Source organism: Sceloporus undulatus, unplaced genomic scaffold (assembly GCF_019175285.1).
Source record: "Sceloporus undulatus isolate JIND9_A2432 ecotype Alabama unplaced genomic scaffold, SceUnd_v1.1 scaffold_18, whole genome shotgun sequence".
In the NCBI taxonomy this organism is placed as follows: Eukaryota; Metazoa; Chordata; class Lepidosauria; order Squamata; family Phrynosomatidae; genus Sceloporus; species Sceloporus undulatus.
Window position 1 is genome coordinate 527,225 of NW_024802940.1, and position 19,597 is coordinate 546,821.

The window sequence follows — 19,597 nt, forward strand, 5'->3', positions numbered from 1 at the left end:
CTTAAAGAGAAGCCAGCCTTTCTCTTCCCTTTGTATACTGTAGAGTGTGTGAATGTGTTTGGGTGATTTAAATGCATCTTTGGAACATCACACACTATTGTTGGTGTTATTTTTGTTTCTGTTAAGACTACTGGTAGAAATAGAAACTTTAAACTACTAATTAATTAATTAATTAATGGTGTGATTACACTCTTTCTAGTCTTTTTGTTACCTTAGCTACTAGGAATAGTTTAGAGTTAAGACACATCTCATTAACTCCAGTTCACAAGAGCTTCTACCACAGTAAATGTGTTAGTCTTTGGTACCACAAAGGTTTAGTTGTATTGGTAATAATTGTGAGCACTTAGCTAAATTCAAGATACTTACAAAGGGTTGTTTTGAAGTGTACCACATATCCGTCAAAGGTAGTGTGGAATGAGTAGTGTGTGTGTATGCTCAGCCTTTCCCTTCATGCTTACTGTAGTATTACTGAATAGAATTGTATAAACATTTCCCTTGTGGTAAACCACATAAAAACTGAACAAGCAATGCAGCAGAAAGTGGGTGAGCTGCAGTAACAATAAGCTCCTATTAAAGCAAAATCATAGCTGTTGTCTTGAATGTTGTATTTTAACACACAGCTTCATTTAAGTTGGTAACTCCTGCCCCCATTTGTTCAAACTCTAAATCTGTTTCAAAGTATTTAGTAGTTTAACCAATTTAATGAGTTATGGTTATAACAGCCTTGTATACAATGCCTGAATTCTGTTGTTAGTCCCATCGAAAGAACACCCATTGAATCAATTAAATGTGTGTTGACAACAGCTCCAACAGTTGATTCATTGGGTTCATTCTAATTCGGACTAACCAATAGGATTTAGACCCATGTAGTCTTTTTTTTTTTCCTCACTCTCTGTGCATGCACAGCATTACATATGTTACCCAGGAAGGCAGTGACAGTCTCCTCTTTTTTATAATGTCATATACTTAGAAATTGCTTAATTCCCTTTCTTTTCTGTTTTCAGAATTGTATATATGCTATTATGCGGCTATGAATTGGAACTTTCTTTTCTTTGGGGAATTCATCTTGTCTTTCAGCTATAGCTAACAATTTAATACTTTGTATTTACAGATTGCTATAGTTCTGGGATCACTACACTGTAGTTTCATCATTTTAAAAAACCCTTTCTCTTTTACTGAATTCTTCATCTTTTCTTTTTCCAACTCTCTAGCTTATATAAAAGGTGGGTGGATCCTTAGAAAAGCCTGGAAAATCTACAATAAGTGCTATACAGATATTAATACACTTCAGGAATTGTATCAGAAGAAGATAACTCAAGAATCCTTGACTTCTGATGCTGCAAATGATAATCATATTACTGCAGAAGGTGTAACAGAGGATTCGCTAAACAGACTGAAAGGTGCCGTTAGCTTTGGATATGGACTTTTTCATCTTTGCATATCCATGGTGCCCCCAAACCTGCTCAAAATCATCAACCTGCTGGGTTTTCCTGGAGACCGGCTGCAGGGGCTTTCTTCACTGATGTATGCAAGTGAAAGTAAGGACATGAAGGCCCCTTTAGCTACGTGAGTAGCTATATTGCAATGTTTTGGTAATAACTTAGTACTAAAAGTAAGTAAATTGCAAGCCAACATAAATTAGGAAGTACTATTTTGTCCTTTTTTATTTGAAACATCAGCAAATAAACTAAGAGCAAGTTGTTTCTTGATGTATCATGGTTTATGAAACTGGAGGATGTAGTAAGAGGACTTTAATTCACTGGAGGCTTAGTGTATCCCCAGCTCTTGCTGAAAACAAATTCTGATATTCAAATACTCATGAAACAAACACTTTTACATTCTTTGGTAAACTGTTTCCTTTTTCCTTTTTAAAGACTTCTAATTGAAGCTGATAATTATATCACACACACACACACACACACTTTTATGCTTCTTTGTACACCAATGATAGAATACTGTTCTCCAAATACAGATGCTTTGACTGAGAGCACATTGTAATCTCCATCCAATATGCAGAACATCTGCATTTGTGCTTTGCTGTTCATTTTAGTAGAGAAGGATATTTGTAATTACTGTACACAAATGTAGCTCCATTGTCTCTTCAATTGAATGTGATACCTCTGGGGGAAAGAACCTCTGTTTCACAGAACCTATTCTTCCAAAAATCTTTTGCTTAGGATGAAATACTTTTAATATGGTCCATTTTTGCTAATGAAAAAATATGTTGTGAAGTTAAATTACATTTTTGCTAATGAAAAAATATGTTGTGAATTTATATCTACTGCATTCCTTTTGACAATTTGCATATGCTTGTTCTGGTATCAGAACTCCAACCCAATGAACTGAAATGGATTGCTATGTTCTTCCATTCTTTTACAGTGGTACCCCGGGATACGAATGCGCCGCCTTACGAAATTTCCGGGTTACGAAAAAAATCCATTTAAAAAAACTGTTCCGGGTTACGAAGGTTATTTCGGGTTACGAAAAATTTTTTGGTGCTTTTCGGCGCTATTTCGCACGAAATCGCGGCTTTTCCCCATTAGCGCCTATGGCTTTTTCGCCTTACGAAGATTTTCGGGTTACAAAAGCGGCGGCGGAACGAATTAATTTCGTAACCCGGGGTACCCCTGTATATGAATAAGGCTCACCTTACATCCCCTTTTGGTTATGTTTGGATACTGTGGCCCAATCCAGAATACAATTCCATAAAGGAGTTTGTATGTGCAAGGGATGCATATTGAGGACTCCCTCCTTCAGAGGGAGTTGATGTTGAAAGCCCCTACATGCTGCATATCTCTCTTCAAACTGAAGTGAAGAAAAACAAAGCTAGGAGAGAAACAATTTTTTGAAAGTGCTTTTGTTTATTAGCAGAAGAGCCCACTGTATTTGATAAATTTCTTTAGCAGAGCTGATTATAGAGATGTGATAGTTAACTATAGTTAGCTACAGATTTTATAGGAAATAGTTAACTATAGGAAACTTACAGGTTCTGAAAACACAATGCATTGCTACAGGACATATTTATTATACATGCTTCAGAAACCGTGTGTATGTATGTATATATGTATGTATGTGTGTTGTGTACTCATATATCCTTAGGCTGCACTCCTAGACCTCTTTGTACACAGTTGTAGGAATAGGTCTAGAAACCTGAGGTGTTCTGACTTCAGTTTTTACAGTGTAACTGATCAGTTTTTACCGTTTAACTGATCATATGTCTGACTTGAAAGCCAGTTTTAAATGGTTGCAGTAGGAGAGGGGGAAGCAATGGATTACTTTTCCAGTGGCTTGTCAGAAGCAACAGAAATGTCTGAAACATCTCTGGTAGCATGCAAAATTCTTTCCTGGCTTTGTGAGATTCTGTAGGATGGCAGTGTTAAAAGTGTGAAGACATTTTTAAAAAATCAAAATATCATCTCTTCTCACTGATTTGGGTATTAAACATAATATTAGTTTGGAGAGGAACTAGATCTTCAGTCGTATGTTGGTCTTGCTGAATTATAGAATGAAATAATGTTAATTATCTTTGGATGTGTGTATGTGTGTGTCCTTTCAGACTAGCTTTGCTGTGGTACCACACAGTGGTTCGTCCTTTTTTCGCTTTGGATGGCAGTGATACCAAAGCAGGATTACAAGAGGCTAAAGAGATTCTTCACAGAAAAGAAGCTGCTTATCCGAACTCATCTCTCTTTATGTTCTTCAAGGGAAGAATACAGCGTTTAGAGGTACTGTGGCTTTCGCTAGTGATTCTGTTGAATCTAAACAGTTTCAGATACATGGTGACAACTCTAAAGGAAAGGGTGTTTATTTGTTTGTTTATTTGTTTTTTTAAAAAAGCCTCCAGCTTGCTTAGCTGTTCTTGTTACCTTTTAGACGACGAAGCATGAGACTGAATGATTTATCTTAAATAAACAGCAGGTTTCTAGTGCTCATAGAAATATGCAGGCAGTGGTGGATTTCAACATAGAGCATTGCCTTTGGCAGAAGGATATTCATATTTGACTACTGTTCTGTTGGTTCCTGTCAATCCAGTGTTTTCCTGCCTCCTGCTGGGAGAAGAAATGAGGTGCTCTGAAATTATATAGAACTAGTAAGAATAAAGCAACACCATTGAGAGTCAATTTACTGCTGCTAACTGCCTCATATGATACAGAACATGTCCATAATGTTGCTCTTAAGTGATCAGCTGTACTATTGATTAGTAGGTGCAGATCTCAGAGTTTTATAAGACAAAATTATAATATATGATTTTTTTCTAACTGATTGAAAGTAGAATAATGAAAGAGATACTTTGAAATAGCAATTTTTCTGAGGGAACTATGGAGGTACTACAGAATGTTAGATAGACATAGCAGTTGTTACAGTTATACTTCTCTTTTATACTATATCAGATTGCTCTTAATTTCAGTGACAAATTTGTATTTATTTATTTACATTCTTGTTTTGATGATAGGCTTGTTTTTCTCTCTGTAGTGTCAGATCAACAGTGCCTTGACATCATTTCATACTGCTTTGGAACTTGCAACTGATCAGAGAGAGATTCAGCATGTCTGCCTATATGAAATTGGTATATAATAATACTAATATCTTTTCTTTCTGTTCCATTTAACCGCTGCTACTAATACCTGAATAGAAAACATTGAGTTTATAGCACAAATTATATTCATAAGTTCCTTAACTGCTAATTAGAGGCATCCTTTGGAAATACTGAATTTTCCTTATATATAATTTCATGACTTATAGCTAGGGAACAAGGAAAGAGGAGGTTTCGTAAATCATTAATTTATTGTGCCTGATTTTCTATTGGGGTATAAAGATTCTTTGAAATATGTGCTCATTTCCTCCGTTAGCACACATACTTCCAAAGTTAATGTTATGAAGCTGAATATTAGCTGTGAGATCAAAATGTATCTGTACGACTCTATATGTATCTATAGATATATAGATACAGATAAAAATAATATTTTATGAGTTGGATTCAGGAGAAAACTAAATCCCATTGATTTCACTGTGTCCAATCAAAGTATAGTAAGTCTGAATCCAACTTTCTCTATAAAATTAAAAACATAGTGAGAGCTCTGCTGGATCAGTCAGGAGGCTAGCTACTCCAACATTCTCTTCACAGAATGGCCAACCAGTTGCCTATGGTGAGCCTGCTAGCGGGATACAATTGCAATTGTACCTTCTGTCTTACATTCCCAACTAATTGACCTATAGAGGCAAACTGTCTCTGATACAGGAGTATGTATCTGATAAATAGGCAACCTAGCTTTGAAGCATGCCTTGTATACATAACTTCATGGCCATGTATAGTTAGAACCAAGTAACTGTATTCATATTATTGAAAAGTGAGTAAATGCAAAATGGATGTTTTATAACCTTCCTACTTTTGAAGTATTTTTATTGAAAGAAGCTTATAATTCCTTTCAGTGCATAGACTCTTTCTAAAGCGATTACATGTAGACTTGTTTGGTTTCAAAAGAAAGTGGCATTTATTGTTTAGTGAGAGTATAACATTTCCCAAGTTTTAAAATGTCCAGGCATTAAAGATGCAGACATTCTGTCCACCAATGCTGTCTGCTTACAAACATTCCATCCATTATTGAAATGGCCTGTGGCCATGGAAGGGGCCTGTGACTTTTGGACAGTGAATGTGTGGCATTTTGGCACTGACTGGTCAAGATTTACTGAATCACTTTGAGATGTCATCTCCTTCAGATGCTTGTACCTGTTTTTGTTATATAGTAGCTGTACTAGTGCAATATATAATTAATTTTATTTTTGTATTTAAAAATGTTTTGCTTGTTTTTACAGGATGGTGTAGCATGATTGAAATGAATTTCAAGGATGCATTTGAATCCTTCGAGCGTCTTAAAAATGAATCAAGATGGTCCCAGTGTTACTATGCCTATTTAACAGCAGGAAAGTATCATTATGTGATTAGGATGTTCATGTGTATGAGTGAATCAATGATTGAATACACTGATTCGTGTATGGCCCTAGTAAGTTTCATCAAATAAAATTACACATAGATTAATAGATCACAATATAACAGTGGCAAATATCCATTATGTGTGTACCTCTATGTCATTTCCATAAACAGACTGAACATCCCTAATCCAAAATCCAAAGTGTTCCAAAATCTGAAACTTTCTGAGCACCATCATGACACCACAAGTTCAGTGATTCAGTGTATACAACTTTTGTTTCATACAAAAATGATTTAAAATATTGTATAAAATTATCTTTAGGATATTTGTATAAGGTGTATATGAAACATAAATAAATTTCATACTTAAGTGTAGGTTCCATTTCCAAGATAGAATTGTAGAGTTGGAAGGGATATCTCATTATGTACATACAAATATTTCAGAATCTGAAAAAATCCAAAATATTTCTGGTCCCAAGCATTTTGGATAAGGGACACTCAATCTGTACATTACTACAATTCATTCATTCATAAATTAACCCCCCCTCACACACACACAAAGTAGCTGTGTACATCTGCATAATCTGATAGCCATGATACAAAAATGATGAGGCAAGAAAGGAAAGCAAGCAAATGTAATAATTTATTCTTCATTTAAGGTATGTTGGAGTTCAATGAACACATGAAGTGGCCACTGAGGAAACATGGATCTCTAATAGAATACACTTTTTTTTATTTTATTGTAGTGTGTCAAGGTGCCACTGGTGATGTGAATGGTGCACAGAATGTTTTCAAGGAAGTTCAGAAGCTATTTAAAAGAAAAAACAATCAAATTGAGCAGTTTTCAGTCAAAAAGGTCTGTTTTACATGCCAAGTTGACGTAGTATTGTGATAATAATGGTAATGTATATCAGTGCCTTAAAAATGATGGGTTTTGAACAACTGTTCCTAGAATAAAACTTCTGAGTCTGTAAAAGTGTGGGCCCATGGGTGGATAATATCCAAAATATTCATTGTTGGGATCTTAAAACCACTCATTTCTATCAACATGTGGCTTTGTCTGAGGAATGAAAGAATGTGGTTGAATGAGTGTTAAGACTCTTAATAGCTAGTACACAGAGGTATCTGCACTAGGGTCTGTATTTTGGACCACAAACCATCCTTTGATGACAGCTAGTTAGGAGGTTTCTTTCCTCGTGTTGGAGGAAGTTGCACTATCAGTGTCACAGTCTGTCATTGGCTGTGACACAGTGCACTCTTGAATGAAGCTGAAAGGTGTATGTATGGATTGTCCACCACATTCAAAACCTTGCTGGTTTACACTTGCTGGGATGTGATGTACAGTGGCACTATTTTGTCAGACATTTTTATCTGGCTTGGGAGAGGGCTGATCACTAGGTCTCTCCTGCAAAAGAAAGGGCTTTGTGCCCAATGGATCCAAGGCTCTCTCCATCCTGCTCCATTATTGTACTTGAAGCTGGAACAGCGCTAGTTGTACAGTTATACTTGCTGTGTCTTCTGTTGGTGGAGCACCTTTTTTTTTCTTCAAGGAGAAACATCTTCATCTAATCCAACCTTCCATTCCCTCAAACAGCTATCCAAGAGTGCTGTATAAACAGGAGCCTGATCCAGACAACAGTATAAATGATTATACACTTGGTTGTTTAATCCCTCAATGAGCTGGTTTCCATCTGAATTATGGTCTTTAAATGGATTTCAATGTTTTTTTTGGAGGGCAAAGCAGAGCTTCAAAATATATTGTGGTGTTTTGTACAACAGCTCCCACAGTGCCCAGTGAAAGCCACATCAAATGTCCTAAGTACCCACTTTCTGAGAATTAAAGTCCTTCACAAAAGTAAAGGTACTCTGGAAGTATTACTATTTGTTTGGTGGGCATTTGGGATGCCCATGCAAGTAAGTAAGCAGCCAGTTGTATGACAGAGCAACCAGCATTATCCAGCCTGTGTAAACTGTCTTGTGTTGTACCACACACAGTATGGTACAAAAGAGGATGCTGTGTCAAATTTTAAACAAGCAAAATAAAATCAGTACAGTTTCTTCCTCAAGTACATTACCTCTCCCCCTATGCTAGAGTTTATTTGGACATGCATAATAAAGCCAAAGCATTGTTCACAAGTCCATTTTTACATCAACAAAGCTTGGATCAAAATCAAAGCATGCACCAAATATTTTAGTTCTCTCACAGTCTCCCTAAAGAGTGGATATTGCCTCAAGAATTCATGTCAAGGGGGAGGAAAAGGAATTCAATAATGTTATAAAAATCCTGTATTACAAAAAACATTGTATCAGTTATGCTTAAAGAAAATGTATAAAAGGTTTAACACCATGGTGTGTCATGCTGCCTGGTTACATCGTTGCACTATTTTATCTGTCTCCAGATAGTTTCAAAACAGAGTTTAATTTATATAAATAATGGATGCATTCAATTTTCAGGTTTCTTCACTCTTTAACATTAAAGTAATTTATTGTAATTAAATAATATAGGAAGAGCTGTGTCAAGATGGCATGTCCTCGTAAATGTTTGTTTCCTATGTCTATGTGCAAATGGTTAGCCATTTATTCTCTAGGAAGATATTTCATATTGCAGTAATTCAGAACGACTTAGGGAGCTGGGAATGTTTAGCCTGGAGAAAAGAAGGTTAAGAGGTGATATGACAGGCCTGTTTAAATATTATGGGATGTCATATTGAGGAGGGAGCAAGCTTGTTTTCTGCTGCTCCAAAGAACAGGACCCTGAGCAATGGATGCAAGCTGCAGGAAAAGAGATTCCAGCTCAACATTAGGAGGAACTTCCTGACAGTAAGGGCTGTTCAACAGTGGAACACACTCCCTCGGAGTGTGGTGGAGTCTCCTTCTTTGGAGGTCTTTAAGCAGAGGCTGGATGGCCATCTTGTCGGGGATGCTTTGATTGAGATTTCCTGCATGGCAGGAGGTTGGACTGGATGGCCCTTGTGGTCTCTTCCAATGCTACGATTCTATGATAAATGGGGAGAAGCACTCATTTGACATCTCACTGAGTAATAAATGTGGATTTTATTGAGAAATGAGGAATTTTTCAGGCTTAGAGACTCATTAGTCCCATCACTATTCCCAGCTTCTGCCAGCCTAGCAGTTTGAAAGCATGCAAATGCAAGTAGATAAATAGGTACCACTTTGGTGGGAAGGTAAACAGTGTTCTGTGCAGTCATGCTGACCACAGGATCACGGTGTAGCCTCTGACAGTGTTGGGTCTTTGGCTTAATAACGGAGATGAGCACCACCCCCTATGGTCAGACATGACTTGACAACCTTGTCAATGGGGAATATCTTTATCTTTTAGAGACTCTGTATTCATACAGAAAAGTATCTTTAATTGAGATCCTTAATATTTGCAATATGTGTGCAAAAATAAGAAAGCTGCAGGTTATTACATTTCAAATGTGTGCATTATTATTATTATTATTATTATTATTATTATTATTATCATCATCATCCAAGGTTGTAGAATGTTGTGAGTATAATCATGTCATGTTGTTGATTGTAGTCATGTCATGTTGTTGATCTGTTTGTTTCATATGAATTTCCACACCAGGAGGAAATTTTGTAGGCTATGAATCAACTTTTAATTGATTATTCTTTCTACTATTGAACATGAATAGCTGGTTTGGGAAATGGAAAGAAACCAGAAGCCTGGCAGGCTGTGTGAGTCCAGCAGTTATGTCTATAGCTGAATGTATCAGTTGTAAAGGGGAGAGAAAATGGAAGGAAGGAATTGGTCTGTTTGATTCTCAGCAACTTACAGTACCTGTCAGTTGAGGTTCAGTGTATGTGTATGTGTGGAGGAATGCATGTCATAAGATTAATTTTTCCGTTTCATGTTAAATTCCCAGTAGCAATCCACTACTAAGGTTTAGGACTATATAACCAGTCCTGATCCTGAACTATGGAGGATCAGGAGGAAGGAAAGTGAAAAAGAAAATAGAGTTGCCCTTGGTAAACCCCCAAACTGTATTACAGTGTTATTATTCCAGAATAACAGGATCCTTGAGTAGCAACACCCCAAATTCCTCTTGAGGTGAGGGGTGCACTGTGACATTTTGTTATAAATCCTTTATGACTGTTCTTCAGTATTTTTTGACTGCTGCTTTTTACCATGATACTTTAAAGCGTCTTCTTTTTATGCAATTTGAAATCTTTAATTTACATTACCACAATGAAAACATCTTGTCCTTGGCTTTGATGGGGGAGATATAACAGTTTGTGCTCTTTGCAGGCAGATCGATTTAGGAAACAAAAACCAACCAAACAACTCTGTATATTGGCATCCATTGAAGTACTGTATTTATGGAAAGCTCTTCCAAACTGTTCCTTCACCAACCTACAGCACATGAGTCAAGGTACAAGATGTGACTTCTGTCTCCTGTCTTTTGCACATGCTCTTGTTTCCTTTCTCAGACAACACATTTTTCTGTTATTAACGTTTGTTCCAATCTTAAAGACAGAAATTGGCTTACTCATCTAATAACTGACATATTAGAAATTTGTGTCTTTAAAATAATAACCATAGTGTGTTTTCAAGAATCAAGTAATGGAAATGCTCTGCTTCTGGAATATCCATCTGCCTGTATTTGGTGGGAACCTCCTCTCCCCTGCCCCATGGCAGCTCATCTTACTCAGCGCAGACCCTCTGTGTAGCACTTGCAGTGAGTGGAGGGACTGCTATGGGAAAGAAGAGGGCAGTAAAGTTCAATTTGCCAGCCCAGATCATAGGTCTGAATCCAGAACTTAGGGCCAGAGCAGACAAGTGCAAAAGAACAGCACAAGTCCACTCCGGCCACAAGCAGGTTGGGTCTGCGCTGACCACACGACTTGCTCCCAAAGTGGGCCATGGCTGCAGAACCCAACCCATGCTGCCAGGAGCCAGATTGTCCCGACTTCTTTTTGCTCTGGTCCAAAGAACTGGAGTGCAGCTTTGGAGGTGTGTGTCCAAAGCAGCCAAAAGCCGCTTCATTTGGCTCATCTGTTCTGGGCCAAAGTGTATCTATGGTATGTTATGGTTTTGGTGACATGATCTGTTTACCTGCCTACAAAATATGTGTGAATACAGAGAAACTTTGTCTCTATATGCATGTGCAAATTCCGTATAATTGATAGAGGAAGGTGAATGGATAGATAAAGGAAATAGGATGAGAGCCAGCTAATCTTGTTCTTAGATCTTAAACATTTGTAGCAGTTTCATAATAAGCTTTGCATTCTCTTTGGGAGATAATCTCTCCACCTAAGCCAGAAAATGTAATTTTTATAACCATGGTTAGTGCTCTTTTTTTGAGAATTGTCACAAAATAATTCAAGGACAGAAAGAGCAGCAAGCACAAAATCACACACGCCTACATGACACCTGAAAATTGGAAAATGACATTTCAAAACAGTCCTGCTACAATGTATGTCCAGGATGGTCATATTAAAGATTTTTATGAGGATGATGACCACATTACTTTGAAAGTCTTCATGATAATCCACAAAGTGGAATTATTTGCTGCTCTGCAAGGAACTGATGTTTTTCAGAATATCCAGCTGCAAAGTGCTTCATAGCTGGTTGACCCATTGAGACCCCATTGAAGTTTGTTTTGCCTGTCTGAGAGGTGCCTTAGTCCCATAGGGCCCGAACAGACAGGCCAAAATAAAGTTGCTTTGGGTCACTTTGGAGGTATGCTGTTTAAATCATACATGCATCCTAAGAGGCCGGAAGCCGCACCAAAACAACACTCCAGTCTTAAGGACTGGAGCACAGCTTTGGTGCAGCTTCTGGCCTCTTAAGATGCATGTGTCATTTAAACAGCATACCTCCAATGTGACCCGAAGCAGCTTTATTTTGGCCTGTCTCTTTGGGCCCATAGTTATGCAGTGTGGAGTAATGATGGATCTAGCCTCACTCCTATAAACTCCTATAAACTCACAAGACAGGCTGGAATGTGTGTCCTCTTGGGTTGTGGAGAGAAGTAGGACACCAACAAAGCAGTTAGTTGTTCCTTGGCAACCACGACTAAGAAAGGTCATCTTTAATTTCTCCAAATTCCTGGCATAGGAATTAGCTTTTTGCAGAGGAAGTTGTCAGCCAGGTCAATAAAAGGCTTGTCATAAATTTGTGAAGAAAAATATTGATTGATTATTTTTAAAGAGAAGAGAGGTTATAAATATCAAGTGTTTACTGAGGGAACAGGATAGTACAATAGATGGGGGGAGAAAGAAGTTGAGAACTACTGATCAGCATTTAAATAGCAGCAACTGGACTATTAATAAACAGTAGTATGAAACCTAATTACAGTACATAGCATTAAAATTTAAGGGAGTAAAGTATACATTAAAGGTTGACTGGATTTTTTTTAGAAAGTAATAAACAGGCAGAGAACTTCAACTAAAGGGCAGCTTTTCATTCTCAGTAACCTGTTACAGACTGCCAAAATAAAGCTGCTTTGGGTCTCTTTGGAGGTATGCTATTTAAATGATGCATGGGTCCTAAGAGTCCGGAGGTCGCGCCAAAGCCACACTCCATTCCTAAGCACTGGAGTGCAGCTTTGGTGCAGCTTCTGGATTCTTAGGATGCATGCATCATTTAAACAGCATACCTCCAAAGAGACCCGAAGCAGCTTTATTTTGGCAGTCTGTAACAGGCCAGTGTCATTACTAAGAAATCCCTGTCTCTCCTTTGTGCCTGTCTTGTGAGTTTATAGGATAGAGAGCTGGTCTTCCAGAGCCAATTGCAGAGGCTGGGTAAGATCATACCAAAGCAGGTGGTTTCTGAGAAACTCAGCCTAAACAGTTGAAAACATCAGCACCAGAATTATGGATAATATCCAGGAACAAATGGGCAATCAGTGGAAATAGAAGGATATAGTGTTCGCTAACCGAGTAACACAATTTGCACTAGTTTTTGTTTTGCAGCAATACAGGTATTCTGTCTACTTAAAGGCAATGCTAAAATAGCTAAATCTGAAGGATGAAGGATTCATTTACACTTTAGAAATAATGCAGTTTCATACCACTTTAACTGTCATGGCTCAATTCTAGAGAATCCTGGGGTTTGTGGTTTTGTGAGGCACCAGCACTCTTTGGCAGAGAAGGCTAAAGACCTTGAAAGCTACTAATCCCAGGGTTCCATAATGTGGGGCTATGCCACTTAGTGATGTCAAACTGCATCGTTTCTACTTGTTTCCCTAGTGCCTGCCTTCCTGCCTGGCTTCCTTCCTGGCCACAGTGCCCAAAGTCTTTCTACCTTCTCTGATAGCCTACACAGCAATACTTATACTAGCATAGTTGAACAACAGGATTTCTGGTCATATGACCATTGTACATGCCATACTGCATATGGCACACTCTACATCTACACATGAATAGTAAATAAATGAGTTAGATCTTTAAAACACTGTTTGGTAGATACAGTAGTATTTGTCTTTCCAGTCTTGGAGTGTAAGTGTGGTTGCAATTGGAAGGCCTTGATGAGTGTGTTTATGCCAGGTTTGGAAAGCTGCATTATCACCCCACCCTCCAGCCCCCAGCAAGACCTTGGAGGTCAGCATTCCCATTGTGCACTCTATCCTCTGATTTAAAGGGGGAGGGGGGAATTATCATTTCACCTGTGGTGTGAGCAAGGAGTAGTGTTAAGGCTCACAGAAGAGTTCCCTACCCCTAAAAAGGCAAGCTTCCTCCTGCTCCTATGTGAGTGGGGCTGGTCTGCTGAAGGCAGGTAAAGGTGAAAGTAATGCTTTCTCAATCTTCTACTGCAGTCTCTGCCTTTTTCTGGAGGATCAGCTTCCTCCTTTGCGAAAAGCTGAAGCAGGTGTGACTAAGTTTTTGTAGTTGAAAACAAGTGATTAGTCATGCCTACTTCAGTTTTTCACAAAGTAGGAAGGATGGGAAAGGTGAGTCCTGGCAGGTACAGGGTATTAATTCATATTTGTTGTTGTTGTTGTGTGCCTTCAAATTGTTTTTCACTCATGCAATCCTAAGGCGAAACTATCATGGGGTTGTCTTTGCAAATTTCTTCAGAGGGGGTTTGCCATTGCCATCCTCTGAGGCTGAGAGCATGTGGTTTACCCAGAGTCACTCAGTGGGTTTCATGGCCAAGCCAGGATTCGAACCCTGATCTCCAGAGTAATAGTCCAGTGCTCAAAACTGCTACACCATGCTGGCTCTCACAAATTCATTTGTTGAGTTATAAAAGTGACCTGAAGGTGACTTGAGAGGAAAGTACTGTATCGTAATCTAATCACTTCCATCCCAGGTTACCTTTGAGAGGGCATAGAAATTGATGCCTGTCCATCTTCTGCAGGAAAGACAGGAGGGGCAGTTGCCCATCCCTGCAATAAAATATTAATATCACATGCAATTGTTCTGTATTGATCACTTTTTTCTTGCAGTTCCTTTGTGCTTATGGATTCACTCTAAATCCTTATGTATTTTACTCTTACTTAATTTCTGCAAATTCTGATGTCAATATTAATAAGATGCTGATATTTCTAATTTCAGCTTAATTTATGCAAGCCCAGTTTGTATCATGTAAATATATTATGGGTGGGTGCTAGTACAGTGGTACCCCGGGATACGAAATACCCAGGTTACGAAATTTCCGGGATACGAAAAAATCCCATTGGAAATAATTGTTCCGGGTTACGAATGTTTTTTCGGGTTACGAAAAAATTTTTTGGTGCTTTTCGGCGCTTTTTCGCACGAAACGCGGCTTTTCCCCATTAGCGCCTATGGCAATTCGGCTTACGAAGGCTTTTCGGGTTACGAAAGTGGCCGCGGAACGAATTAATTTCGTAACCCGAGGGAGCAGTGTATTTGTATTTAAGATGTACATTCTATGTTTGGTAAAGGAAGTTATTTGCTTCAAGCTGTAGTTCACTGATTCTTTTATGTCTGATTTTTTTTTGTACAGAACTGACAATTGGAAGTGGTCAGATTTGCACTCTTTGTCTAGTTCTTAGTTAGAGTAGAAGGAAATGGAACATCCACTGAATTGGGAATGTGGTTTAAAGCTTTCTTAGCAGCTTTCTCAACTTAAATTGGTCAACATCAGTTCGAAGCATCATAGTTCTAACATGGGGGATTATGGGGTGGGGCTTAGGAATTAGGAACAATAACTCACATTTTAAAAAATGAAAATTTCAGCCTAGTCTTGCTTTGTGCCCCAATAAAGCTTGCCAAGAAGTTGATGATTCTACTGTTGTTGGTTTGAAGAACCTGCTGCTTGGTGCCATACATAAATGCTTAGGAAATGCCGAAGATGCTGTTCAGGTACATTTTTGTTATGCATCTAGTAAGAGCTGAAAGATGAAATACGTTAATGTGTTTTGATGTTTCAGATCAAGTTGTGTGAATTAGCAAGGGAAAATGCACACCTTATAGATATCATAGCAAATGAAAATTCAAAATTGTGCAAAATGAAATAGCTAGAGAATGGGCACTAGAGAATGGGACTGACTCCTGTCTAGTAGAGCAAGACCATCTGACTGAACCAAAAAACAAAGAGGATATTACAGAGTTTTTGTTTTTGTTTGGATTTGTTTAATCAGAGCATAGCCAGGACATTCTCGCGTGCTGTAGTCTTCTTCCCCTTCTGGAGCTTGCCCCTTCTTAAGCAGTGCATCCCTGCTGCTTTCCCCTATCTGATACCTTAAAAATCACATCCTCTGGGATTAGAAGCCTACACTGGTCTCATCTTTTTCCCTGTGGCCTTTCCTTGACCTCTTAGGTTTGTTTACTTCACCAACTTAATTTTCCAGCTAGTTTCCATTTCATCTTCCTCTCAATTCTTTAAAATGCACTTCACCTGCAATGGACAGATTTGCCTGCTGCACACTTTTTCTCACTCTAGTATCAGAGTTTCCCAAGAGCAGGGAATTTCTCTCAATAAAATTTTCAACTAATTCCCTGCTCATTATGCTTTTCCAGAGTGAACACTGGATTTGTGTTTTTCTCTATAAAGAAGATTTATATAGGGACTAAAAGGCTGTTAAACCAGGAAAAGCAGAGTAACCTCCACCTTGCACAAAATTAGCATGGATTAGGTGGCGTACTTTATTCAAGATTAGAATCCCTTCAAACAGAATGTGTCATATGCAGAGAAACAACCACAGGGAACTAAGCATGGTTTAGTTCTCCCTTCCTTGATGAACGGGGCACTCACTGTGATAATTGGGATTGGCTTGAACTCTGAGGAAATTAATAATTTATTTGGATAGGAACTATAGTAACAGAACATAAGCTTTGCATGCAGAAGTTCTCAGGTTTAAGCACTCTCATCTCCTATGAAAGGGATCAGGTAGAAAGTTCTGGATGGATGGCTTCTGCCAGTTGGATAATGCTGAAACACACGGACCAAATAAAGCATTTTCAAACCGCTTTGAAGGTGGGCCGTTTAAATAACGCACACCTCCAAAGTATACAGAAACCAGCTAGAAGCTGCGTTATAAAAGCCGGAGCAAAAAGAACCTGGAATATTCCAATTTAGCCCGCAAAATATGTACCTTCAACCCTGCATATAAATGCCCTGACACCAGAGCTGTTTTAAAGAAGTGATCTATCATAACTTTAACCCTAAAGCTGCATATAAACGCCCCAACACAGATATGCATTTAAAAAAGATGGAGCTGCCATACCCCAGCAGTTGGGGCAGCAATACAAAAAAATGAAAGAGTGACACTTCCAATGGATGTAACAACAACATACACAACCAGACAGTCCAAGAGGGGGCATGGGGTGAAGCGGGCATGAAGAGGGTGGGTCTCCATGATTGTGCTTTGCCAGTGTTTTACTAGGTACACTGATGTGCTGATGCCCTGTACCCATGGACGATTGCAGGTGCAACTGTGTGACCATTCAAAGGGGCGGCCCTCCAATGGAATGGCATCTAGGCAGCAGGCAGTTGCTGGTAGTGTGTTTGTGCAACAGTGTGCATAGATGGTGGGGAGGTGACAAAAAACAATTACACTGCACTGCAATGTACACTACATGTACATTTTTCCCAATGTTGTTTTGATTTGACATATGGACCCATTTCAAACTGGCTTTAGGGCGGGATACGGAGTTGAAACTGCCATGGTGACCCTAGCTGATGATCTCCATCTGGACATCGACAGGGGAAGTGTGGCCCTGTTGGTGCTCTTAGACATCTCAGCAGCATTCAATACCATTGACCATGGTATCCTTCTGGAGCGCCTGAGGGAGCTAGGTATTGGGGGCACTGCGCTCCAGTGGTTCCGTTCCTATCTCTTGGGCAGATGCCAAACGGTGATGCTGGGGGACATTTGTTCTCGCAAAAGGGAACTGACATCTGGTGTCCCTCAGGACGCTATTCTGTCCCCCATGCTTTTTAACATTTACATGAAGCCGCTGGGAGAGACCATCCGGAGATATGGGGCGCAGTGTTATCAATATGCCGATGACACCCAAATTCACTTCTCTATGTCTCCGACTGCTGCAGTGACTAGGGATGGCATCTCTCCTCTGAATGCCTGCCTTGAGTCTGTAATGGGATGGATGAGGGGAAACAAGATAATAATTTAATAATAATTTGTTTTATTTATATACCGCTATTCCAAAGATCATAGCGGTGAACAGCAAGTAAGCTAATTAGCAAGTAAGCTAATTTGTCCCCAACAGTCTGGGTACTCATTTTAGCGACCTCGGAAGGATGCAAGCCTGAGTCGAGCTTGGGCCCTTTTGCTGGTCTTGAACTCGCAACCTTGTGGTTTTGAGTGAATGGCTGCAGTACAGGCATTTAACCACTGCGCCACCAGGGCAGAATCCAGAGAAAATGGAGGTACCCAAGTCCAGACAGGAAATTTGCCACCCAGTCCTGGACGGGGTCACACTTCCCCTAAAGGACAAAGTTTGCAGTTTGGGAGTAGTACTGGACTCACCCCTACAGTTATCATCTCAAGTAGATGCGATGGCCAGGAGTGCTTGGTACCAGCTTTGGCTGATATGCCAACTGCGCCCCCTGTCTGGACTGAAAGGACCTTGAAACTGTAGTACACGCACTGGTAACCTCTCGTTTACATTACTGTAATGAGCTCTACATGGGGCTACCTTTGCACCAAGTTTGGAAGCTTCAGCTAGTCCAAAATGCCGCAGCCAGATTGGTCACTGGTACCTCAAGGTCAGACCACATAACACTTGTACTAAAATCCTTACACTGGCTGCCAATTAGCTTTCGGGCGCAATACAAAGTGTTGGTGATCACCTTTAAAGCCCTATATGGCTTGGGCCCAAGTTACTTAAGGGAACGCCTCTCCCGACATAATCTGCCCCGCACTCTCAGAACATCTGGGAAGAACCTACTTGAACACCCCAAGGTGAGATTAACATCTACTCACCAGAGAGCATTCTTGGCTAGGGCCCCAAGGATTTGGAACAACCTTCCGGAAGAGCTTCGACTCATTCCCACCTTGGACACCTTCAAAAAGGCGCTGAAAACATACCTCTTCCGGCAAGCATACCCTCCTGATCTTTTATAGATTCAACAAGTTCGCTACCTCCCGATCAGGAGTCTACCTCAGGCTGTGATAAATTTTTATATTGTACCAATTGTTTTTAGATGAGATATGTTTTATATTGTGATTTTAAATAACTGTTATTAGTATCATTGTGTTTATATAATTCTGTTGTAATCCCGCCTCGATCCATCGGGAGAGACGGGACAATATAAATAAAACTTATTATTATTATTATTATTATTATTATTATTATTATTAATCAGTTTGGAAAATTAATTGGTTTGAAAGCTGAATAATGTTGCATGTTGTAATGAGATCTTTTGTGTCTAGAGCAAGAGCTTATTTTGTTCTTGGAAATATTGCTGTGTGTTGAATGTGTTTGTTTTCTTTTGCAGTTCTTTCAACAAGCCCTTAAAGATGAACTGTGTCGCCAAAACAACTTGTACATTCAGCCATATGCTTGCTATGAACTAGGTTGTCTTTTATTAGAAGATGCTCAGGTAACAAAGCATGTGAAATGGGCTAGGATATAGGTTGAGCTGCTAGTTACAGCTTCATATAGTTATGGTTACAAGTGATCTAGAATGGGTATTTTTCACATCAAGTCTATTCTTTCTTTCTTTCTTGGCTGCTTTTTTGTTGGGTATGTCCCTGCATTCAATCTTGCAATTTAATGCTTGTTATTGTTATAGTTGGCCCTCCATATCCACAGATTCTGCAACTACTGATTCAGTGAATACATGGCTTGAAACTACATGTGAAAGGGATCTAGGAGTCCAAGTAGAACACAAGTTCAACATGAGTCAACAGTGCGATGCGGCACCTAAAAAGGCCAATGCAATTTTAGGCTGCATCAGTAAAAGTATAGTGTCTAGATCAAGAGAAGTAATAGTGCCACTATATTCTGCTTTGGTCAGGCCCCACCTGGAATATTGTGTCCAGTTCTGGGCACCACAATTTTAAAAGGATGTTGAGAAACTGGAACGTGTCCAAAGGAGGGTGACTAAAATGGTGAAGGGTCTGGAAACCATGCCCTATGAGGAACGACTTAAGGAGCTGGGGATGTTTAGCTTGGAGAAAAGAAGATTAAGAGGTGATATGATAGCCCTGTTTAAATATTTGAAGGGATGTCATATTGAGGAGGGAGCAAACTTGTTTTCTGCTGCTT

At 39.2% G+C, this 19,597-nt stretch overlaps 1 protein-coding gene across 2 annotated transcripts in view; it reads left to right on the forward strand.

Moving 5' to 3' along the window:
• Positions 1 to 19,597, forward strand: part of LOC121917437 (tetratricopeptide repeat protein 39C) — a 66,991-nt gene that overhangs the window by 39,593 nt on the left and 7,801 nt on the right. For both annotated transcript variants that reach the window (XM_042443402.1, XM_042443403.1), the window contains 8 exons: positions 1,212 to 1,566; positions 3,557 to 3,725; positions 4,474 to 4,567; positions 5,815 to 5,922; positions 6,676 to 6,785; positions 10,203 to 10,326; positions 15,129 to 15,226; positions 18,825 to 18,929. In XM_042443402.1, coding sequence (XP_042299336.1) covers positions 1,212 to 1,566; positions 3,557 to 3,725; positions 4,474 to 4,567; positions 5,815 to 5,922; positions 6,676 to 6,785; positions 10,203 to 10,326; positions 15,129 to 15,226; positions 18,825 to 18,929 — 1,163 coding nt within the window. The remainder of the gene's footprint in view (positions 1 to 1,211; positions 1,567 to 3,556; positions 3,726 to 4,473; positions 4,568 to 5,814; positions 5,923 to 6,675; positions 6,786 to 10,202; positions 10,327 to 15,128; positions 15,227 to 18,824; positions 18,930 to 19,597) is intronic.